The sequence below is a fragment of the Carcharhinus amblyrhynchos genome, chromosome 15 (assembly GCF_965287045.1).
Source record: "Carcharhinus amblyrhynchos chromosome 15, sCarAmb.v2.hapA, whole genome shotgun sequence".
NCBI lineage: Eukaryota > Metazoa > Chordata > Chondrichthyes > Carcharhiniformes > Carcharhinidae > Carcharhinus > Carcharhinus amblyrhynchos.
This window is the reverse complement of record NC_137338.1, coordinates 3,184,972-3,209,001: the sequence shown is the minus strand read 5'-3', so window position 1 is coordinate 3,209,001 and position 24,030 is coordinate 3,184,972. Positions and strand designations below refer to the sequence as shown.

The window sequence follows — 24,030 nt, the reverse complement described above, 5'->3', positions numbered from 1 at the left end:
GTAACCCCCATGACTTGCCTGGGTTTGCAAAACCTCACTCACTGTGCTGTCTGGAGACAATACACATCTCTGTAACCTGTGATCAGTGCTCCTTCCACTCACATTGTTGGCCACTTTAAGGCTTGAACAGCAGGTTAGGTGTAAAGATTCGCATTCTAATCAGTAATCTGTAAACTGTCTGTGCTTTATCTGCTCTGTCTGAGGCCAGAACTCTCCATTCACCTGATGAAGAGGGAAACCTCGAAAGCTTGTGAGCTCACTATCAAATAAATCGGTTGGACTTAAACCTGGTGTTGTCAGACTTCTTACTGTGTTTACCCCAGTCCAACGCCGGCATCTCCACATCAAAGCTACTTTGCCCAGAGAGTGGTGAGACTGTGGAACTCACCACTGCAGGGATTGGCTGGGGTGAACAGAATGGATGTCATTAAAGCTAAACAAATGAGAGAGAAAGGAATAGAAGGATCTGCTGATAGAATGAGATGATGGAGGGTGGGAGCACGAACATCAATATGGATCTGTTGGGCCGAATGGCCTGCTTCTGTATTGTTAACACTCTTTAAGGTGCCGTCTTTCAGATGAGATGTTGAACTAAGGCCCTATCTGTCCTCTCAGGTGCATCTGAAGGGAAGGGGAATCGTGTCCGTGTCCTGGTAGAGTCCACAAGGAGGAGGCAGAACCGTAAAATTCGAGTTAAGCCTTTCCAAGAGTGAAATTAGAAATCAGTGTCTTCAGAGAAAGGATAATAAAAATCCGGGACTGACTCAAACCCTCAGGAGACCGTGACTGGCTGGAGTTTAGGCGTAGTTTTCAAAACGAAGATTGATCACAGTTTCTTTGTGTGGTTGAGTAAAGATGTTAAAGAACGTGTCCGATAAAACTGAGTTAACATTTAGATTAGCCACAATCCACTCGAGGGGCAGAGCAGACTCGAGCGTTTGCTGCCTGTTCTTCCGTTCACCTGGACCGACACTAAAATAGCTTCAGAAAACAAAGAGAGCTGCTTCACGTGCCAGCAAGCGCACTCCCAATCTTTCCCTAAACTAATTGTAAATGATTACTCACAGGCTCCTGTGGAGATCTGATGCCTTTTTCCACACTGCCTCCCTTATCTCTCTCTCAGCCTCATGCTCAATAAATGAATCCACAGATCTGATTTAGCTGACAGCTCAGGACATGGGAAAATGTAGGAGTATTTCTCCCTCTTGCTCCAAAGGGTGCAAACAGTGTTTTTAACACAAGAAGATGTCTTTGAAGAGCTGGCTATGTGCAGTGTTTGATGCCCACCAGTGTGTTTGTGACTGGAAGACAGTGACCAGCTGTGAACTGAGTCGTTGGCTTCTGAACATGAGTTAACAATAATCTAAAACAGGAGAAGGTGAATCTCTTCAGCCTGTTCTAGGCTTTTGTCAAAAGGAAACAATGTCCCAGTTGTAGATAAGGCAGATAGAAACTACAATTCCCCCTTCGTTAAAACAGAATTTAAATCAATGTCATTTGCAAACAAATATTGCAATTTTTTTTAGGAGTTTCTCAACAATCACAGGATACAATCTGATATGGGAGTGTTTGATGGGGACAGTGTAGAGGGAGCTTTACTCTGTATCTAACCCCGTGCTGTACCTGTCCTGGGAGTGTTTGATGGGGACAGTGTAGAGGGAGCTTTACTCTGTATCTAACCCCGTGCTGTACCTGTCCTGGGAGTGTTTGATGGGGACAGTGTAGAGGGAGCTTTACTCTGTATCTAACCCCGTGCTGTACCTGTCCTGGGAGTGTTTGATGGAGGACAGTGTAGAGGGAGCTTTACTCTGTATCTAACCCCGTGCTGTACCTGTCCTGGGAGTGTTTGATGGGGGGACAGTGTAGAGGGAGCTTTACTCTGTATCTAACCGTGTGCTGTAACTGTCCTGGGAGTGTTTGATGGAGGACAGTGTAGAGGGAGCTTTACTCTGTATCTAATCTCAGCAGCCTATCTCTCCCCCCTGGACGCCTTTCAGAATCTGTGATGTTTTAATCACCAGGTTTGTGCAGTGGTATTAAACTTTATCCCTGTCATTATCACAGCCCCTCTCCTTCCTTTGCTCTTTGTGACGATAGTTGAGGTCAATGAGACAATAGATGATTAATCGAATTGGGAACTCAGGAGAATCCTCTTTACTCAAAAGTGTGGTGGGAGTGTGTGGAACTCACTGCCAAGGAGCGGAGGAGGTGAACAGTATGGATCTGTTTCAGGTGAAGCTGTGTAAATACACGTGGGAGAAAGAAATCGGAGGAAATAATGAACTTCAAACAACCAACTCAATCCACAGATACTTTCTTGTGTCCAGTGTGGGTGCTGGGCATTTGTTAAGCATCAAAGGTCCTCAGCCCTCATACAGCTTTCTAAACTCTGGCACATGTCAATGTGTGCAGCACAGCAGGCAAAGGATAGCTCCCTCTTCTGATGTATAATTGCATGATCTAAATTAGACAGAGAGGCTGCTGTGAGCCTTGTTTTAGCATTGGCACAGTGTTGTTACACCAAAATCACCACACATTACCGTAAATTACAGCTTGACAGACCCACCTGATACACCAAGGCACTCAAGTATTTTAAGAAAATACGTGATGATCTTAAACTTGATAAAGAGGACTTTCGATACTGCTCCGCAAGACCTCCAGATGTCCCAAAGTACTTTGTAACCAAAACGGTCTTTATAAAGTGTGCTCATTGCACGAGAGGGGGTACAGAGGGGGTTCACCAGGATGTTGCTGGGATGGAGCATTTATAGAGTCGTTGAGGTTTACAGCATGGAAACAGACCCTTCGGCCCCACTTGCTTGTGCCGCCTTTTTTTTACCACTAAGCTAGTCCCAGTTGCCCATGTTTGGTCCTTATCCCTCTATACCCATCGTACCCATGTAACTGTCTAAAAGCTTTGAAATGACAAAATTGTACCCGCCTCTACTACTGCCCCTGGCAGCTTGTTCCAGATACTCTCCACCCTCTGTGTGAAAAAATTGCCCCTCTGGACACATTTGCATCTCTCCCCTCTCACCTTAAACCTGTGCCCTCTAGTTTTAGACTCCCCTACCTTTGGGAAAAGATGTTGACTATCTCGCTGATCTATGCCCCTCATTATTTCATCTGAGCGATAAGGAGAGACCAGATAGGCTTGGATTGTGTTCTTTAGAGCGAGGAAGGCTCGAGGGGGGGGACATGATTGAGATGTGAGACACTGAGGTGTATGGATAGGGTGGACAGGAAGCAGCTGTTCCCCTTGGTTGAGGGGTTAATCACAAGGGGGCAGGATTTTAGGGTGAGGGGCAGGAGATTTAGAGAGAATTTGAGGAAAAAACCTTTTGACACAGACGATGGTGGGAATCTGGAACGCGCTGCCTGGGAAGGTAGTAGAGGCTGGAAACCTTACAACCTTTCAAAACATATTTGGATGAGCACTTGAAATATCATAAAGTTCAAGGATATGGGACAAATGCTGGAAAATGGGATTTGCGCAACTTTAGTGGTAGTTATTGTCGGTGCAGATTTGATGGGCCAGAGGGCCTTTCCTTTGCTGTACTGCTCTATGACTCAATGATATTGTTGCAATGTCAAAAACCCATCAGCCAAATTGTGCGAAGCAAGCACCTACAAACAGCAATGCAACGAAGAGCAGATAATCTATACTTTTCTGGTGTAGGTTTATTGATATTGACTAGGACACGGGGGGGATTAACCCCCACGCCCTCCTCAAATCTTCTTCCAGTAGAACCAGGATATCTTTCACGTTCACCTAACAGAGCAGACTCGGGCACAGTTTAACGTCTCATCTGAAATACGGCACCTCTGACAGTGCAGCACACCCTCGCTACAGCAGTTGAGGGTCAATCTGGACTCTTTGTGCTCGGACTTCACACATCAGCTTGGTTTGGTTAGCTTCCCTGCTCCATCTCTCGGTCAGAGGGTTGTAGATTTGAGTCCTACCACAGTCAATTTAGTGCCTAACACAGGCTGATCCTACAGTGCAACACTGAGAGAGTGCCACGCTGTATGAACTACCGTCCCCTGAATGAACTAACATGCTGCCTGCTTGTTAGGGCATGTCCCGACACCTCATGGCACAATTTTGAAAAAGTAGCTGGTGTCCTCATGGTTCCCTGACATTCTGATCAATGATTACCAACAGAATATTGGGGATTACCATCCCCTTGGTGTTTTAGAGGGATCTTTATACAGGTAGAGAAAATAGTAAATTTAATTTTAACACAGGCACATGCTAGAGAATCTTATTTTCAAAGTGATGAATGGTATAGGGGAAGGCTAAAGGTGCTTGTAATACTGGCCTTACTCTCTAGGTGACAAGACAAGCTGGAAGATTCTTTAACTAAATGTCCATCTCTTTTTCTCTGTTTCTTCTTCCATCCTGTGGTAAAAATGCAGTAACCTTCCAACGCGTGGATGGAGGAATCATGAGTAATGGAAGGTAAGATTATCCAATACAAAGATCTCAGTTGTTTCAATACATACTAGAGTATCGTGTCCAAATGGGCAAGTGGTCAGCAACATCTACTATTGCGTTGTGAAACAGTGGTGTCAGTCAGTCAGTGACACTATTGAGGGGTCAGTCAGTGACACTATTGAGGGGTCAGTCAGTGACACTATCGAGGGGTCAGTCAGTGACACTATCGAGGGGTCAGTCAGTGACACTATCGAGGGGTCAGTCAGTGACACTATCGAGGGGTCAGTCACTCACACACTGAGAGGGTTGCACTATCAAGAGTTCACTCAGTGATACAGTGACAGAGTAATAGGATTAATCCTGGCTGTAGTGTCACACATTCCAATGAAGTAATCTAGCCTGACTTTGCCCACACCCATGGGGAGACCACCTGAAGGAGCCTGTTTCCCAGGCAGAGTGTGGAGTGAAATAGAGAGAAAATTTTGAAAGGAGTGAGTTTCCATTGTGTTTGGAAAACAGTTAAAATTTGCGGAAGGTGTGTCTTGGAGGGACTAGGCCAAACTGTACGAGCTGTTTAATACCTTCCATATGTCAGGAAAGACATTTCAGCCAAAGCTGGTGTTGATTTGTTGGATAGATGTTAGCTGCATTAATTAGACATTAGTAAACGAAGATGCTTGAGGTTGCCACTTCACATTGGCTGCCTCCAAATTGCTTTGACTCCCCAATCACACTGAATCGATCACAGAGTTACTGACTCATAGATGATGAATTGGTTGGAAAATGTTTGTATGCAATTGCCATACGTTGAATTCAGATTGATGAAGGGATTCCCAGAGACTGTCTCAAAGACCGACAAAGGAACTGGCTGACTGCTCCACCTCTGACACTCTACAAAACGCAACTCAACACAGCAGCCATCTCCCCATCGTCATGTCCTTTTCTAAAATATATTCACTCATCGGATGTGCCGTCGCTGGCAAGGCCAATATTTATTGTCCATCCCAACCTGCCCTTGAGAGGTGGTGGTGAACCGCCTTCTTGAATCGCTGCAGTCCATACTGTGTAGGCACACCCACAGTGCTGTTAGGGAGGGAGTTCCAGGAGTTTTATCCTGCAAAGGAATGCTGAGATATATCCAAGTCAGAATTGTGAGTGAGGTATGTTTGCTGATGTTTGCACAAAGTTCAGCACCATTCTTCAGTTACTGAAGTCATTCATCTCTAAATGCACAAGATTTGCACAATATTCAGGTTCGGGCTGATAAGTGTTTGTGCCACACAACTGCCGGGCAATGACCATCTCCCCTTGACATTCACTAGCATTATCATAGCCAAATCCCTCACTGACAACCTCCTGAGGCGGGTTACCATTGACCAGAAACTGAACTGGGACCCAGCCATATAAACACTGTGGTTGTCAGACTTTTTACTTTGCTGCAAGAGAAAGGCAGAGGCGGGGATTTGTGTGCTGAATGACTTGCCTCCTGACTCCCTGAAGCCTGTCCACCATCTACAAGGACACAAGTCAGGAGTGTGATGGAATACTCCCCACTTGCCTGGATGGCTGCAGTTCCAACAACACTCAAGAAGCTCGACACCATCCAGGACAAAACAGCCCCGCTTGATTGGCATCTACCTTCAATATTCACTACCACCCCGACCCTGCCACCCCACCACCACCACCCCCCGGCCCTTGCGGCATCTACAAGATGCACTGCAGCAACTCACCAAGGCTCCTTTGACAATAGTTGCTAAACTCACAACCTAGAAGGTCAAAGGCAGCAGATACATGGAAACACCATCAACTGCAAGTTCTACTCCAAGCCACTCACTGTCCTGACTTGGAAATATACCACCATTCCTTCACTGTCATAGGGTCCACTGGAACTTCCTTCCTAACAGCACAATGGGTGTACCTACACCACAGGGACTGCAGCAGCGCAGCACCACTTTCCAAGGGCAATGAGGGGTGTCAACAACTGTTGGCCTAACCAGTGGTACTCACATTCCGTAAACAAATATGTAAACAAAATTGAGCATTGAATGTGACAAGAGGCTGATCCTGGGACATTCCATTCCCGAATGCTTAAACCACCAACAGAGGCAACTGGGAAGAGGGAGAGAGATGGGGGATTAACTTGGAGAGTTGTCCCTCTCATGAAATGGTGGCTGGAACTCTTCACCTTTGCAACCTGCTCCAACTCTCAACATGCAATAATTCAATACAGTCCCAATCATTTTGAACAGTGGCCATTATCCTTCAAATCATATTGGGTGTTGCATGCTGACTGTAGGATGATAACAGTAAGAATTTACGCATGTATAGAACCTTTAACCAGGCAAAATATCCAAGCTGCTTCCCATGTCCATTGCCAAATAAACATGGACCCCCATGCCACACAAGAAGATATTCAAGGATGTTCAAACTTGGATCCCCAGAACATTAGCTGAGTTTCTGGATGAATAGTAAGTCTAGCAATAATACCACTCGGTATTATCACCAGACTATTAATCCAGAAACTCAGCTAATGTTCTGGGGACCAGGATTTGAATCCCACAGCAGCAGCTGGTGGAATTTGAATTCACTCAAAAAAATCTAGAATTAAATCTACTGATGATCATGAAACCATTGTCGATTGTTGGAAAAACCCGTCTGGTTCACTAATGCCCTTTAGGGAAGGAAATCTGCCGTCCTTACCCGGTCTGGCCTACCTGTGAATCCAGAGCCACAGCAATGTGGTTGACTCTCAGCTGCCCTCCAGGCAACAAGGGATGGGCAATAAATTCTGGCTAGTCGGCAACGCCCATGCCCCACAAATGAATTGAAAAAAAGGTCTGAAAAAGCTTGGTTAGAAAGATTGATTTTAAGGAACATCTTAAAAGAAGAAAGAGAGGGAACACCAGAATCTCAGAGCCGGACACCAATGTTGGGGTGATAAACAATTCAGGACCACAGTTTGTCTTGATCTCAGTCTTATGGATGAGCCATTCCCAGCGTTAGGACCTAGTTGAAAAGTTAGGGTGATTGGGACATTAAAAGGGGCAGCACTCTGACCTTTAGGGCGTGCAAGTGGAATTTGTTAAGAGGTGGAAGCCTTCATCAAGAATGACAGTCTTTGACTTGTAGCCATATTTTTAAGTGGCCAAATGATGCCCCCAACAGGCTGAGAGGTTGAAAAATGTTATTGAAAATATTTTTTTCCGTCAATTTGCCTGCTTCTCAAATTGCAGCAGACCGGGCCTGTTAAATCCGGGTGAGACCAGTTATCCATGGCTGGCGGATTCCTGGCCTGCTACCAGCCTGCCCGTAAACGGGAGCAGCAACGGACCCACCGACCTCGGAGACCTCGGAGGAATGGGGAACTTCAATCGAGCCGGTGAGTCATTTGGAGACGGGTCTGTGCTGCTTGCTGACTGGCTGCGGTGCTTATCAGGGAATGCCAGATGTGTGGAAAACAAGAACTTTCCTTTGGGTAATCAGCGGGAGAGGAAAATGTTCTGATCGTCAGGCTCAGTTATGAAGATACTTGGTTCGTGCGCAGGTATACAACAGCAGAGGTTGCAGAGGTTGAACTGGGCATTTAGACATTGAAATGGGTTTAAAAAGATGGGACTCTATCTTGAGATCGGACTTAGAAATCATTGAAATCCTACAGTGCAGAAGGAAGCCACTCAGCTCATCGAGTCTGCGCTGACAGCAATCCCACCCAGGCCCTGCCCTGCATCCCATGTAGTTATCCCGCTTATCCCTCTAACCTACGCATCCCACAACCCTAATGGTCAATTTAGCATGATCTTTGGACTGTGGGAGGAAACCGGAGCACCCGGAGGAAACCCGTGCAGACACGGGGAGAATGTGCAAACTCCACACAGACAGTGACCCAGGCTGGGAATCGAACCCGGGTCCCTGGCGCTGTGAGGCAGCGGTGCTAACCACTGTGCCACCGTGCTGCCCCTTGACCTGACGGTGCAGCATCAAATGATAAAGGGGATAGTTTATTTTCAAGTTGACAGATTGTACCGAATTAAGCAGGTGAGAGAAGATCAGGTATCATGAGTTTGGGTTGTGTAAGGCCAGGGTGAGGTTAGATGTCAGGATTTCGGCCTTTACCCAGAGAATGGGCTTTGAACAGACTGCCTGTCCGTGCAGTGGACACTGGCAAAATTCCTTCAAAGTACAGCAAAATTACCTTCCAGGGGTGGGAGGGGAGAGTGGTTACATAAAAACAACAGGAGTAGGCCATCTGGCCCCTCCAACCTGCTCCACCATTCAGTAAGATCATTTCCTTAGCCAGCCTCTGCTTCTTTTACCAATTTACCATAAACCAGACTCTCCGACTCAGGGCGAATTTAGCCACAATGTGGAGAGGGTTCGGGAAGGCTCCATGAGACTGTTTCTGGGGCGGAGAGACTTTCAGTTATGTAGATAGATTAGTGAAGCTGGGATCCTTCATCGAGAAGAGTAGCTTGAGAGGAGATCTGATGGAAGTGTTCAAAAGCATGAGGGGTCTGGATAGAGGAGATCGAGAGAAGCTGTTGCCACTGGAGGCGCTGCTTTAAGGGTGGGACAATGGCACAGTGATTAGCAGTGCTGCCTCACAGCGCCAGGGACCCAGGTTCAATTCCCGGCTTGGGTCACTGTCTGTGTGGAATTTGCACATTCTCCCTGTGTCTGTGTGGATTTTGTCCAGGTGCTCCAGTTTCCTCCTACAGTCCAAAGATGTGTAGGTTAGTGGGATTAACTCTGGTAAACGTACAGGGTTATAGGAATGGGGCCTGGGTAAAATGCTCTTTCGGAGAGTCAGTGCAGACTCAATGGGCCGAATGGCTTCCCTCTGCATAGTAGGGATTCTGTGGAGAGGCAAATGAACAAGCGATGACGCCAGGAAGATTTTTTGTTTTACACAGCAAGTTCCTTGGATCTGGAAGAGTTGGAAACGTGGTGGAGGAAGTTTCCCTTTCAAAAGGCAATTGGATATACACTTGGAGTGAAAAGCACAACTGCAGGGTCACAGGGAAAAGGCGGAGGGAAAGTGGGATTCGGATCTGGGATGCACTGCTCCAGAGTATGGTGCAGACAGGAGTCACCTAGCTTTGGGTGGGGTGGAGAGGGGATCCATTATGGCAGCCAAGATATGGCCATCTTGTGAGAGAGTTTGGTTGGGGGAGTGCAGCATTAGCTGTGTGCCGACGTTCACAGCTCTGTGACTGGCTGAAATGGAAAATAAAAATCGAAGAAGTGGCAGATCAAATCCTGAAACATGAGATGAATAATTTTGTTAATTCCCCCACCGTTCTCCCCACCACTATGATTTTAATTTATCGTGGTAAAAAACCTTAGGACAAGACAGCAGGCAAGGTGAAGAACGTAAGAGATTCACGGGATTGATTCCAGAGATGGGGGGGTTTGTCATATGGAGGTTGAACAGTTTAGGCCGACACTCTCTGGAATTTAGAAGAATGAGGGGAGATCAGATTGAGGTCTACAAGATGATAAAAGGTGTGGATAAAATTGACATGGAGCGGATGCTTCCTCTTGTGGGACATTCTGGGACAAGAGGTGATAGTCTGAGGATAAGGGGTAGCAAATTTAAAACAGAGTTGAGGAGAAACTACTTCTCCCAAAGGATTGTGAATCTGTGGAATTCCCCAAAGTGCAGTGAATGCTGAGATAACGAGTAAATTTAAGGAGGAGTTGAACAGGTTTTTAATTGGTAATGGGCTGAAGGGTTATGGGGAGAAGGCAGGAAAATGGGGATGAGAAGCACATCAGCCATGATCGAATGGCAGAGCGGACTCGATGGGCCAAATGGCCTAATTCTGCTCCTGTATCTTATGAACTTATCTTATGAGCAGGAAGTGAATTGAGAGCCAATAGATAGACAACATGAAGCTTGGGTATTGAGGATAAATTAATTGTGGGAAAGACGAGGGGAGAAAAACACAAGGGAGGGAGGAGTGATTTCACAATTACAGGGATCGTAAGAGTTTGAGAGGGAGATGGTGAAATGAATTGAGAGTGGATGAAAGAAAGCTAGCCAGTGGGATGGGTAGAGGAACTGAACAAGGGAGCAGTATTCAGAGGAGTGTTGTATGTAGGCGTATCAATAAATAGGAGATAAGGGGCTAAAATTGCAGAATGAAGAAATCTCTCAGTTTAATAACAGCCTTGTTCAACCCCCACCCTGGAATGTTCCTTCTGCCGTATGGAACCCTGTTCGATTCCAGTCTCGGGTGACTATCTGTGAGGAGTTTACATGTTCTCCCCATGGGTTTCCTCCGGATGCTCCGGTTGACTCCCACACTCCAAAGATGTGCAGGTTTGGTGGATTGACCGTGCTAAATCGCTGGGTTATGGGAATGGGCAGGAGGAGGGGGGTGCTATTACAGTGAATTAGTGCAGACTCAATGGCCAAGTGGCCCCCTTCTGCACTCTACAGATTCTATGGAGGGTGGGGTTGGGGAAAATCACAATAATCTTGTTGAATTACAGATCAGACTTGAGCTGGCTGGAGGAATGTAGATATACTGATTGTCCCGTTACAATCAGGCTGGCCCTTTGATAGAGTTACCCAATTAGTTTCACATCTCCCACTCTTTTCCCATTGCCCTGTAAATGTTTCCTTTTATTTAGTATTTCCTTTAATAAGGACTTATCCAATCATCTCTTGCACGTGGCATTTGAGTTTGCTCCCAGCACCCTCTGAGCCGGTGCTCCAGATAAATGGGATGTCCAATATTTAACTGTCTTTAATGCTCCTGCAATGCATCAGAAGACATTTCTGTACATTCAGAGTGTGGCGTTTCTGTGCTGAGTACACAGTTAGATTGATATAGTGCTTTAACAGGGTAAAATATCCCAGCTTTGCTAGAAATATTTTTAATCTAGTGTCACAAGTTAGACTCACATGAACACTGCAATGAAGTTACTGTCAAAATCCCCTAGTCGCCACATTCCAGCGCCTGTTCGGGTACACTGAGGGAGAATTTAGCATGGTCAATGCATCAAACCAGCTTGCCTTTCAGACTGTGGGAGGAAATCAGAGCACCCAGAGGAACCCGGAGGAAACTCGGGTTCAATTCTGGCCTTGGATCACTGTCTGAGCGCAAACTCCACACAAACGGTGATCCAAGGCCAGAATTGAACTCGAATCCATGGTGATGTGAGGCAGCAGTGCTAATCACTGTGCCACTGTGCCGTCTCTCCCCATGTCTGCGTGGATTTCCTCCGGGTACCCCGGTTTCCTCCCATGGTCCTAAGATGTGCGGGGTAGGTGGATTGCCCATGCTAAATTGCCCCTTACTGTCTCGGGACCAGCATAGTAAATACATGGGCTTTGGGGATAGGGGTTGGATGGGATTGTGGTTGGTGCAGACGCAATGGGCCAAACAGTCTCATTCTGCATTGTTGGGGTTCTATGATTCTATAATTATTCTGTCGATTGTGAAAGGCACTCAGCATAAACAGATGGATACAAATAGTCCAGAGGAGATTCACAAGAATGATCCCTTGGATGACGAGCTTGTTGTATGAGGTTGAGGACTCTGGTTTTGCAGTCTTTGGAGTTTTGAAGGATGAGGGGGGACCTTATTGAAATTTACAGGATACCGCAAGACCTGGATAGAGTGGGCATGGAGAGGATGTATCCACTCGTAGGAAAAACTAGAACCAGAGGGCACAACCTCCGGCTAAAGGGACGATCCTTTAAAACAGAGAAGAGAGAAGTTCCTTCAGCCAGGGAGTGGTGAATCTATGGAACTCTTTGCCACAGAACGCTGTGGAGGCCAGGTTATTGAGTGTCTTTAAGATAGAGATAGAGAGGTTCTTGATTAATAAGAGGATTAGGGGTTATGGGGAAAGGCAGGAGAATGGGGATGAGAAAAATATCAGCCATGATTGAACGGCGGAGCAGACTCGATGGGCTGAGTGGCCTAATTCTGCCCCCAAGTCATATGGTCTTATGGGTCCCACAGGGCAGTACCCGTATATCATCTCCCCACAGCTGGTTCAAGGACTGCATCTGTCCCAGTGACACGTTAGTGCAGGGTGACACGGTGATTTTTTGAGTTGAATATGTGTTTGTCTATACTCTTTCCAACAGGTCACTGACCAGCTTCACATTTCTCTCTGTCTCCCTCTGTCTCTCCTTCTCTTCTCTCCCACCCCATCCCCTCCCTGTGCCCTGATGCCCCACGCAGCAGGCCAGGGGGAGAAGTCAGGTACCATGCTCTCCGACAGTGCCATTTACAGTAGCATCGACGTCACCACCAAGACCAGCTTCAACAGCCCGGGTCAGATCACCCAGGCTACGCCGTACGCCACCACCCAACTCCTGCACTCCAGCAGCATCCAAGAGCTCGCCGTGGATCTCCCCGACCCCCAGTGGAAGGCCTCCATCCAACCAAAGCCAGACTTGACGGGCTGTGGTTACTCGTTGCCGGACCAGAGCAAGTTTAATAACGGTGAGTGAGAGGATGGTATCACCTGAGGTAAGTCCCAAGCTAGCTCTGCGCACTGGTTCAGTTGACAGACAAACTAAATGCCTTTAATTGTACCTTAAAGAGGGAGTGTCACCATCGGGACCTTTGTATTATATCACTGAAAATAAAACAGTCAATTCAACAGATTTCTAATTGGATTTTAACATCCTCTCATGTGAATATGAGCTTTCTGGCTGAATTTAATCTATCCACCGTCTCCCCATATCCCTCAATCCCACCTCCCCACCATCTCCCCGTATCCCTCAATCCTACCTCCCCACCCTCTCCCATATCCCTCAATCCCACCCCCCCACTGTCTCCCCATATCCCTCAATCCCACCTGCCCCCCTCCCAAATCCCTCAATTCCACCTTCTCCCCATATCCCTCAATCCCACCTGCCCCCCTCCCATATCCCTCAATCCCACCTACCCACCTTCTCTCCATATCCCTCAATCCCACCTGCCCCCCTCCCATATCCCTCAATCCCACCTGCCCCCCTCCCATACCCCTCAATCCCACCTTCTCCCTATATCCCTCAATCCCACCTACCCACCTTCTCTCCATATCCCTCAATCCCACCTATCCACCTTCTCTCCATATCCCTCAATCCCACCTGCCCACCCTCTCCTATATCCCTCAATCCCACCTCCTCTCCATATCCCTCAATCCCACGTACCCACCTTCTCTCCATATCCCTCAATCCCACCTACCCACCCTCTCCTATATCCCTCAATCCCACCTTCTTTCCATATCCTCAATCCCACATTCCCCCAATCTCACTACTATCCAAAGTTATTTATTAGGGTTATCCTTACCCTAGGTTTATAGTGTACAGTTTGCAGGTTAATTGAGCTTAGTGATACAGTTCAAGCCAGGTGATCTTAACAGAAAGTAACTATTAAATGTCGAATTAAAATTAAAGACAAAGAGAAATTGAAATGTTGCAGCTCCGATTGTGGAATCACTGTGAGATATTTATCAAAGACCATTAAGGGTTACTTACATTTGCATAACGCCTTTAACATTCCAAGTCCTCAGAACCATTATGAAACAAAAATTCATCGCGAGACCTATCAGGAGGTATTTGGCCAGGCGACCTAAACCCTGCCCGCAGGAGGAGGCATCTCATACAACAGAAGAGAGAGGGAGAGAGCGGTGGAGATTCAGAATGTCTTCCAGAAGAAGAGAAGGGCAGAGAGAGTTAGTGAGAGAATTACAGAGTCAGATACAGACATCAGTGCTGGAATTATTAAGCTCTGATGAAGGGTCATCTGGACTCGAAACGTCGGCTCTATTCTCTCTCCACACAGACGCTGTCAGACCCGCTGAGATTTTCCAGCACACTCTGTTTTCGTTGTGCTGGAATGATTAACATTAGGGAAGCGCAAGAGACCAGGATTGGAGTGCAGAGATCGCAATAGGTTGGAGGGTGGGAGGAGGTTACAGAAAGAGGAACGTGGTGGGGGGGGTGGTGAGGGTGAGGCCATGGATGGATTGGAACTCAAAGGTGAGGGGTGAGATTCTCCAGTCTCCCAGCTGCGTGTTTCCCGCCAGCGGGAGGTGGAGCATCATTCTCTGGAGGCAGGATTCTCTAGTAACCCCATCAATGTCACCCCCACCTCTCCACAGAGGTGGAGTGCCAGAGGGAACAGAGAACATAGAACATTACAGCGCAGTACAGGCCCTCGATGTTGCGCCGACCAGTGGAACCAATCTAATGACCCTCTAACCTAAACTATTCCAGTGTTATCCATATGCCTATCCACTGACCATTTGAATGCCCTTAAAGTTGGCAATCCCGTTGTGTGAACGGTTGGAGCATTGAGGCTGGGAATTTTCTGATGGAGACATTTCTGGTGTAGGTCAGTGAGTACAGAGGTGATAGGGGCACTCTTCTCCTGAGTAAGGACATGGACAGCAGAGTTTGGATCACCTTAGGTTTATGGAAGGGGAAATATTGGACTCCCCTGATTTCTAGCTGCCTAGATGGTGATGAAGCAGGTGGAATGGTCTCCACAGGGTAGTTAGTTTTGATGCTGAGTGCTTTGAAATGACCTTCGAATGTGCCTGAATGAGACTGAACCAGAGGTCACCCGATGGTGAGATTCACTTTTTAACCTCGCGAGCATCTTATATTCTTTCTCCCCTCAAAACCTCCGCAGCAGCTGCATTAACTGCATGTCCTTGCATGTGCTTGTGCCGTGTGCTCAACACCTGATGCCACTGTGACTTTTACCCTTTGACCTTTAGCCCTGCTTTTCATCCCTGACTACCGATTGGCTGAGGGATTGTCTAACAGAATGCCTCACAACCATTCTGAGGACTTCAGCACCTCCAGCTCCCACAACAGCTCTGAAAGAAGTCTCTCAGGTTTGTCTGCGACACTAACACCATACCCTCTGCCCTGCCGCGAACAGGTTTGGCAACGCGTTACTGAGCATGCTCCAAGGTATGACAAACTATTCCTTCTGCACTATCCTAATCTTGTCCAAGAGGTGGGACCTGTGGGTAGATGTTATGCTGAAAAGTTTGAAGTATTTTTCGTTCAGGAACCTGGCTTTGAAAGCCCAGCGCTGATTTGCAGCATAATTTGTCCTCCGTGCGGAGCAGATCTAACCTGTATCCACCCCGGAACACCCCGAATCACATTCCTGCGAAATTCACTGCGCACTGTTTAAACAAATTGAACCAGTTCCAGAAGTGATGTTTTTAAAACGATAACTCATAAGCATCAGAATTCAGGGCATTGGACACATATCCAGGAGAGTGAGAAGCGATGAGTAAACAACACATGGTAACAAGAATATAAACTAGAGGGAGTTTTAATCTCTTTCCAAACTGGACCCTACCTGCCTTCGGAATATTCAACAGACAGTATAAAGGGAGCTTTACTCTGTATCTAACCCCGTGCTGTACCTGTCCTGGGAGTGTTTGATGGGGACAGTGTAGAGGGAGCTTTACTCTGTATCTAACCCCGTGCTGTCCTGTCCTGGGAGAGTTTGATGGGGACAGTGTAGAGGGAGCTTTACTCTGTATCTAACCCCGTGCTGTCCTGTCCTGGGAGTGTTTGATGGGGGACAGTGTAGAGGGAGATTTACTCTGTATCTGGCCCTGTGCTGTACCTGTCCTGGGAGTGTTTGATGGGGACAGTGTAGAGGGAGCTTTACTCTGTATCTAACCCCGTGCTGTACCTGTCCTGGGAGTGTTTGATGGGGACAGTGTAGAGGGAGCTTTACTCTGTATCTAACCCCGTGCTGTACCTGTCCTGGGAGAGTTTGATGGGGACAGTGTAGAGGGAGCTTTACTCTGTATCTAACCCCGTGCTGTACCTGTCCTGGGAGAGTTTGATGGGGACAGTGTAGAGGGAGCTTTACTCTGTATCTAACCCCGTGCTGTACCTGTCCTGGGAGTGTTAGATGTGGACAGTGTAGAGGGAGCTTTACTCTGTATCTAACCCCGTGCTGTACCTGTCCTGGGAGTGTTTGGTGGGGACAGTGTAGAGGGAGCTTTACTCTGTATCTAACCCCGTGCTGTACCTGTCCTGGGAGTGTTTGATGGGGGACAGTGTAGAGGGAGCTTTACTCTGTATCTAACCCTGTGCTGTACCTGTCCTGGGAGTGTTTGATGGGGACAGTGTAGAGGGAGCTTTACTCTGTATCTAACCCCGTGCTGTACCTGTCCTGGGAGTGTTTGATGGGGGACAGTGTAGAGGGAGCTTTACTCTGTATCTAACCCCGTGCTGTACCTGTCCTGGGAGTGTTTCGTGGGGACAGTGTAGAGGGAGCTTTACTCTGCATGCAATGTCTGTTTTACCTTGCCAGGGTGTGCTTGACGGGATAGCATAGAGGGAGCTTTACTCTGCATGCATTTTATTTTGTAGCTGCATTAGGATTATCTGAAGTAGCAATGTTTGTTCTCCTCACATTTAGTGAAAACCCTCTGGAACAGGAAAGGATGTTTCGCAACATCTTGTGACATGTGCCAGCATTTATCATATAAATTAGCATTTGCGTACAGCTGGTAAATATTTCCCAATTCCTGGCACTGGCAAAGACAGTGTTCCTACGTGGTGATTCCTGCTGGGCAAAACCCCTACCACTCCTCAACCCCCTCTCCTCCGTCTGTCCCCAAACCCACCATATCTTCCTTCAGGTTGGCACGATGGCACAGTGGTTAGCACTGCCATCTCACAGCGCCAGGGACTTGGTTCATTTGCCGGTTTGGGTGACTGTCTGTGCAGAGTTTGCACATTCTCCCCATGTCTGCGTGGGTTTCCTCTCGGTGTTTTGGTTTCCTCCCACACTGCAAAGATTTGTAGGTTAATTGAATTGGCTGTGCTAAATTGACCCTTAATGTCTATATATATACATATATATAATATATATATAGTTAGATGGATTAGCCATGGTAAATGTGTGGTGTTACGGCAATAGGGCAGGGCAGAGGGCCTGCATGAGATACTCTGTCAGACGGTGCAGGCTGGATGGGCCAAATGGCCTCTCCTACGTTGTTGGGATTCTATGATTTCAGTTAGCCTGTACAAGTTTCACGGTCCACTTCCCCTGATTGTCACTCATACCTGGACCATTCCCCGTTTTCCCATCAGTTTCTCCTCCTGACCATCTCAATCTGTTCACTGTGCAACAGAAAAGCCCCTGAGAATATTGCAAGCACTCAGACAGCATCTGCACAGAAAGGAAACAAACAACTTAATGTTTCGGATGGGTCAATTTGTCAAAAGCGGTCTTGCCTGAGACACCAACCTATCTCTGCCTCCACAGATGCTTTTTGTCTGGCTCACTGCTTCTCTGTATGTTCATTCAGCTTTCCAGAGGTTGCAGGATTTTTCACCACCCCCCCACGCCCCCAGCCCTCCCGGCTTTGTGCCTCCCCCCTTCTCTCTTTTCCCAAATCTTCAGCGTGCGGTGAATCTGGAGCCCTCCTCACAAACGGCCCATTTTGGTTCACAGAGGAAGGGGAGAGGAGGCCATTCAGCCTTCCTGAGCCCATTCTGCCAAACAATTAGATCGTGGTTCCTTCAGTCCAACTTACCCACTTATCTGTTGTCGTCCTTCCTCCCCTTGCTAAACAATAATTCCAATCTTGAATCTTTCATTTGACACCCACCACCCCCCACCGCCCCCCCTCCCCAACTCAGCAGCCTTTTAGGGGAGAGAGTTCCAGGACTGTGTAGTCTGATGCTTACTGATATCACTCTAGATCGAATTTTAAAGTTACGGTCCGTTCTTCTGGACTCCCCGTGACAGAAGAAATAGTTTCTCTCTCTCACTCTCTCTCTCTACCCTAATGGATCCTTTAATCATCTTAAACATCTCAATTAGGTCATCCCTTAACCTTCTACACTCAGGCAAATATTCATCTACGTTGATGGTTTCTATTCATTAATCACACTGCTGACTGTCCCTCATGCACTTTTCTGATATTATCCTCGCCGTCCTTCTCTCTTGCATCCGCTGTGGGTTTCACCTCAAAGAGCAGAGAACTGTACAGCCCAGGAACAGGCCCTTCGGCCCTCCAAGCCTGCCCCGATCATGTTGTCCTTTCTAGACCAACTGCTTACATTCCTCTATTCCCCGTCTGTTCATGTGTCTGTCAAGTCTTAAATGTTGCCAACATATCTACCTCAACCACCTCACTGGGCAGTGCATTCCAGGCCCCCACCACACTCTGTGTGAGAAAACTCCCCCCGCACATCTCCACTGAACCTTTCCCCCCTTATCTTGAACTTGTGCCCCTTTGTTATTATCGTTTCTGCCCTGGCGAAAAGCTTCCAACTGTTCACCCTATCTATACCCCTCATGATTTTCTCAATTGAGGTCACCTCTTCCCAGGGAGAACAATCCCAGTTTATTCAACCTCTCCTCATAGTGAATGCCCTCCATACCAGGCAACATCCTAGTATGGAGGGTACTTTCCTGTGCTCTTCATCTGAAACTCTGCTGCCCGTATCTTAATTCACGCAAGCTCCCTTTCGCCCATCAACCCCCATGTTTATTGACCTAACATTCCCGGGCAGGCAGTGCAGAGGTTATCAAATTCTCATCCTTGTGTTTCAAATCCCTCTGAGGCCCTGTCTCTGCCATCCCCTCCCTCCCACAACCCTCTGAGATATCAGCACTCCTCACATTCCAGCCTTCTATAACGCCCCGAGTTTGATTGCTTCACCGTTGGCGGTCATTGTCTTGGTTGCCCAAACCCGAGGCTCTGGAATTCTCCCCCTGAAACATCTCTGCCTCTCTATCACTCCCTGCTAAAAACCAGGAAGTCTCCTGATGGGATTGACTGCTGAATTTTATCAGGCAATGCTCCTGTCCAGCACCTTGAGATGTTTTACTGTATTAAATGTGCTGAAGCTCTTCCAGTGGCAACTTCACCATCTCTTTCCCACTGCCCCTTACAGTTTGGACCATCTGCTTTGTCCTCCCCTCACTTTCCTCATCATCAGCCCTGCTAAAAACCTCCTCGATTCCTTCCCTCACCCCCTCACTCCCAGCTCTTCTTTTTAACCTTCTCTGCCTCACCAGCTGAGCTGTTGATACCCGATTGCCTCGTTACCTTAGGAACGGCACGGTGACACAGTGGTTAGCACTGCTGCCTCACAGCGCCAGGGACCTGGGTTCACTTCCAGCCTTGGGTCACTATGTGGAGTTTGCACGTTCTCCCCATGTCTGCGTGGGTTTCCTCTGGGTGCTCTGGTTTCCACCCACACTCCAAAGAAGGCAGGAGAATGGGGATGAGAAAAATATCAGCCATGATTGAATGGCGGAGCGGACTCGATGGGCCGAATGGCCTAATTCTGCTTATGGTCCATGGCTTTCTGGGGTATCTCTTCACTGCCACCATCCGCTGCATTCCCCCACCTTGCTACGTCCGCCCGCCATGCTGTATCCCTCCTCCCTTGCCCTCCATGCCAAGTGATTCAAGTGGGCAGTTAGAGAGATCGCAACTGAGCCTGACCTCTGTCTGCTGGTGCTTAGCTCACTGATCACCTGCTCAAACATGGGTGCAGAACTCATGGGTGGGACTTGAAGATCCCGTTGTCTGCATGAGTGGGGCTGGAAAATGTGACAAGCTACTCAAAACTCCAACGATTCCAGCAGGGATGTGAGGTCCAGCTGGCAGGAGGGACCGTGACATTCCAGTCCATTGAACTGCATCCCAACATGATCCAGGTCCTTGAGAATTGGAGGAGCCAGGACATGGAACCAGGAAAAATAATAGGGAAATTGGGTGGAAGAGAAGCATTTGACGAGAAAGACAGGATTGAACGGTCTGGCGCGAGGGAAAGAGAAGATTGAGGGTGACCTGATAGACGGCTTCAAAGATATGAAACGATGACCGAGAGATGGTTTCACTTGTGATATCAGGACAGGGGTTTCGAACATACAATAGTCACCAATAAATTAAACAGGGAGTTTGGACAAACCTTCTTGACCCAGAGAGTGGTGAGAATGTGGAACTCACAGATAGTGGTTGAGGTGAACAGCATAAAAATGTCTAAGGGAGACTAGACAAACTTGAGAGGGAAAGAAATAGAAGATGTACTGATGGCTTTAGATTCAGTCCAGCAGGAGGGCAGCCTCTCTCTTAGCTTAGTGTCTGAAAAGTTCTTCACTGCTCCATTTCTCTGGAGTGTGATGTAATGTCTTGTGAAACTTTGCAGGTGGCAAAAGTGGGAAGAAGAAGAAAAACAAAAGCAACGTTAAGCCGCATAAGAACACAGGCTCCAACTGGTCCAATGTCCCACTGCCCCCTCCGCCAGTGCAGCCGCTACCCGGTACGGAGCTGGACCACTACATCATGGACCACCATGAAAACGGGTAAGATGTTTCCTCCTCAACATTTCTCCCCTCAGTCTGCCTTGAATCTCATTCCACACTTAATTGAGATGAGTTGATCTTTTTGAGGATTGGGCCTTGCAGTCACTGAAGCAGCCAATTGCTTTTATGAGCCTTCTGGACTTCACATTTGAGTTGGACAATTCCAGACAAGGAACTCTCTCCTCCATAAGAACATAAGAAATAGGAGCAGGAGTAGGCCATCTAGCCCTCCGAGCCTGCCCCGCCATTCAATAAGATCATGGCTGATCTGTCGTGGCTCAGTTCCACTTTCCCGCCCTCTCCCCATAACCCTTAATCCCCTCGCTTATCAAAAACCCATCAACCCGCGTCTTAAAAATATTTAGCGAGGAGCCTCCACCACTTCAACGGGCAGAGAAATCCAGAGATTCACCACCTTTTGAGTGAAGAAGTTCCTCCTCAACTCTGTTCTAAACTGCGCCCCCTTTATCTTGAGGCTGTGCCCTCTAGTCCTACTGTCCTTTCTGAGCAGGAAGAGTCTCTCCACCTCTATCCTATCCATCCCATTCATCATCTTATATGTCTCAATGAGATCTCCCCTCATTCTTCTAAACTCTATTGAGTACAAGCCTAGTTTATTCAGCCTCTCCTCATAGTTCAACCCCCTCAACTCCAGTATCAGCCTAGTAAACCTCCTCTGCACTCCCTCCAAGGCCAAAATATCCTTGCGTAAGTGCGGCGACCAAAACTGCACACAGTACTCCAGCTGTGGCCTCACCAGTGCGACATTTCTTTTGCCAAGTGCCAGCCTTGTATGTTTTTGCTTTTAATTTGATTTGATTTGATTTATTTTTGCCTCATGTATTAGTGTATAGTGAAAAGTATGGTTTCATGCATGCTATACAGACAAAGCATACTGTTCATAAAGAAGGAAAGAAGAGAATGCAGCATGTAGTGTTACAGTCATAGCTAGGATGTAGAGAAAGATCAACTTAATGCAAGGTAAGTCCATTCAGAAGCCTGACAGCAGCAGGGAAGAAGCTGTTCTTGAGTCGATTGGTATGTGACCTCAGACTTTTGTATCTTTTTCCCGACGGAAGAAGGCAGAAGAGAGAATTTCCGGGGTGTGTGGGGTCCTTAATTATGCTGACGGCTTTGCCGAGGCAGTGGGAAGTGTAGACAGAGTCAGTGGATGGGAGGCTGGTTTGCGTGATGGATTGGGCTACATTCACGACCCTTTGTACTTTTCTTGCGTTCTTGGGCAGAGTAGGAACCAGGTTCTCTCCCTTAATAAATAAACACCCTCTGAATGCAATGATGATTCACCAACTCAACCACTGAGAAGCCATGGTTTCAGGGCTTACTCATGGAAAACCCGGCCACAGTCCAACTCCACTGTTTCTGAGGCACCAACAAAAAATGCCCTGCAGGAGTGTCAGGGTGGCACAGGTGAGAACAGAATGGGTGTGGACTGGAGCAAGGTAAATGTAAAGTTGCCATCGTCCCAGATGACTGTAGGCGCTGACTGGTGGTGATTTAACATGGGGATAACCACACCTCAGGCAAGGGGCAAGGCTGAGAAGGCAGAACCTTTATGAATAATTCATGTGGACTGAAGTACAACTCGAGGGGTTGATTGACTGCATCATTCAGACAGTACTGGTGGAACGCCACTCTATCAAAGATACCTCTTTTGCCTGGGATATTAAACCAAAACCTTGGATAACCTGTAAAGCTGCCATATAAAATCTCACATCCACTGTTATCAAAGCTGCCTGTGCCCCGGACAATGGTGACTTTACCTTTATCTTACTTCAGTCACACCCATTCTGTTGCCACCTGTGCCACTGTTGAAACTGCTGGAGGGCATTTCTCATTTGTCAAAAACAAATTGGACTGATGTTACACGTGTGTTTGACGAGTCAGTGCAGGGAGAGTTTTACTCTGTATCTAACCCCGTGCTGTACCTGTCCTGGGAGTGTTTGATGGGGACAGTGTAGAGGGAGCTTTACTCTGTATCTAAACCCATGCTGTACCTGTCCTGAGAGTGTTTGATGAGGACAGTGTAGAGGGGGCTTTACTTTTTATCTAACCCAGTGCTATACCTGTCCTGGGAGTGTTTGGCGGGTCAGTGCAGAGGGAGCTTTACTCTGTATCTAACCCCGTGCTGTACCTGTCCTGAGAGTGTTTGAAGGGGACAGTGTAGAGGGAGCTTTACTTTGTATCTAACCCCGTGCTGTACCTCTCCTGGGAGTGTTTGATGGGGACGATGTAGAGGGAGCTTTTCTCTGTATCTAACCCCGTGCTGTACCTTTCCTGGGAGTGTTTGGTGGGGACAGTGTAGAGGGAGCTTTACTCTGTATCCAACCCTGTGCTGTACCTGTCCTGGGAGTGTTTGATGGGGGACAGTGTAGAGGGAGCTTTACTCTGTATCTAACCCCGTGCTGTACCTGTCCTAGGAGTGTTTGATGGGGGACAGTGTAGAGGGAGCTTTACTCTGTATCTAACCCCGTGCTGTACCTGTCCTGGGAGTGTTTGATGGGGGACAGTGTAGAGGGAGCTTTACTCTGTATCTAACCCCGTGCTGTACCTGTCCTGGGAGTGTTTGATGGGGACAGTGTAGAGGGAGCTTTACTCTGTATCTAACCCTGTGCTGTACCTGTCCTGGGAGTGTTTGATGGGGACAGTGTAGAGGGAGCTTTACTCTGTATCTAACCCCGTGCTGTACCTCTCCTGGGAGTGTTTGATGGGGACAATGTAGAGGGAGCTTTACTCTGTATCTAACCCTGTGCTGTACCTGTCCTGGGAGTGTTTGATGGGGACAGTGTAGAGGGAGTTTTACTCTGTATCTAACCCCGTGCTGTACCTTTCCTGGGAGTGTTTGGTGGGGACAGTGTAGAGGGAGCTTTACTCTGTATCCAACCCTGTGCTGTACCTGTCCTGGGAGTGTTTGATGGGGGACAGTGTAGAGGGAGCTTTACTCTGTATCTAACCCCGTGCTGTACCCGTCCTGGGAGTGTTTGATGGGGGACAGTGTAGAGGGAGCTTTACTCTGTATCTAACCCCGTGCTGTACCTGTCCTGGGAGTGTTTGATGGGGACAGTGTAGAGGGAGCTTTACTCTGTATCTAACCCCGTGCTGTACCTGTCCTGGGAGTGTTTGATGGGGACAGTGTAGAGGAAAGTTTACTCTGTATCTAACCCTGTGCTGCACCTATACCAGTTCTGTACCTGTACACCCACAGTGCTGTTAGGGGGGCAGTTCCAGGATTCTGACCCATTGACAGTG

At 47.7% G+C, this 24,030-nt stretch overlaps 1 protein-coding gene across 14 annotated transcripts in view; it reads left to right on the top strand.

Annotated features, from left to right (window-relative positions):
- The window catches only part of robo2 (roundabout, axon guidance receptor, homolog 2 (Drosophila)), a 509,899-nt gene that overhangs the window by 438,212 nt on the left and 47,657 nt on the right, over positions 1–24,030 (top strand). For 8 of the 14 annotated variants that reach the window (XM_080203355.1, XM_080203348.1, XM_080203346.1 and 5 more), the window contains 5 exons: positions 4,420–4,462; positions 7,672–7,817; positions 12,640–12,903; positions 15,173–15,292; positions 20,607–20,763. In XM_080203355.1, the coding sequence (XP_080059481.1) occupies positions 4,420–4,462; positions 7,672–7,817; positions 12,640–12,903; positions 15,173–15,292; positions 20,607–20,763 (730 nt within the window). The remainder of the gene's footprint in view (positions 1–4,419; positions 4,463–7,671; positions 7,818–12,639; positions 12,904–15,172; positions 15,293–20,606; positions 20,764–24,030) is intronic. The other 6 variants (XM_080203357.1, XM_080203356.1, XM_080203353.1 and 3 more) reach the window with 2 other exon arrangements.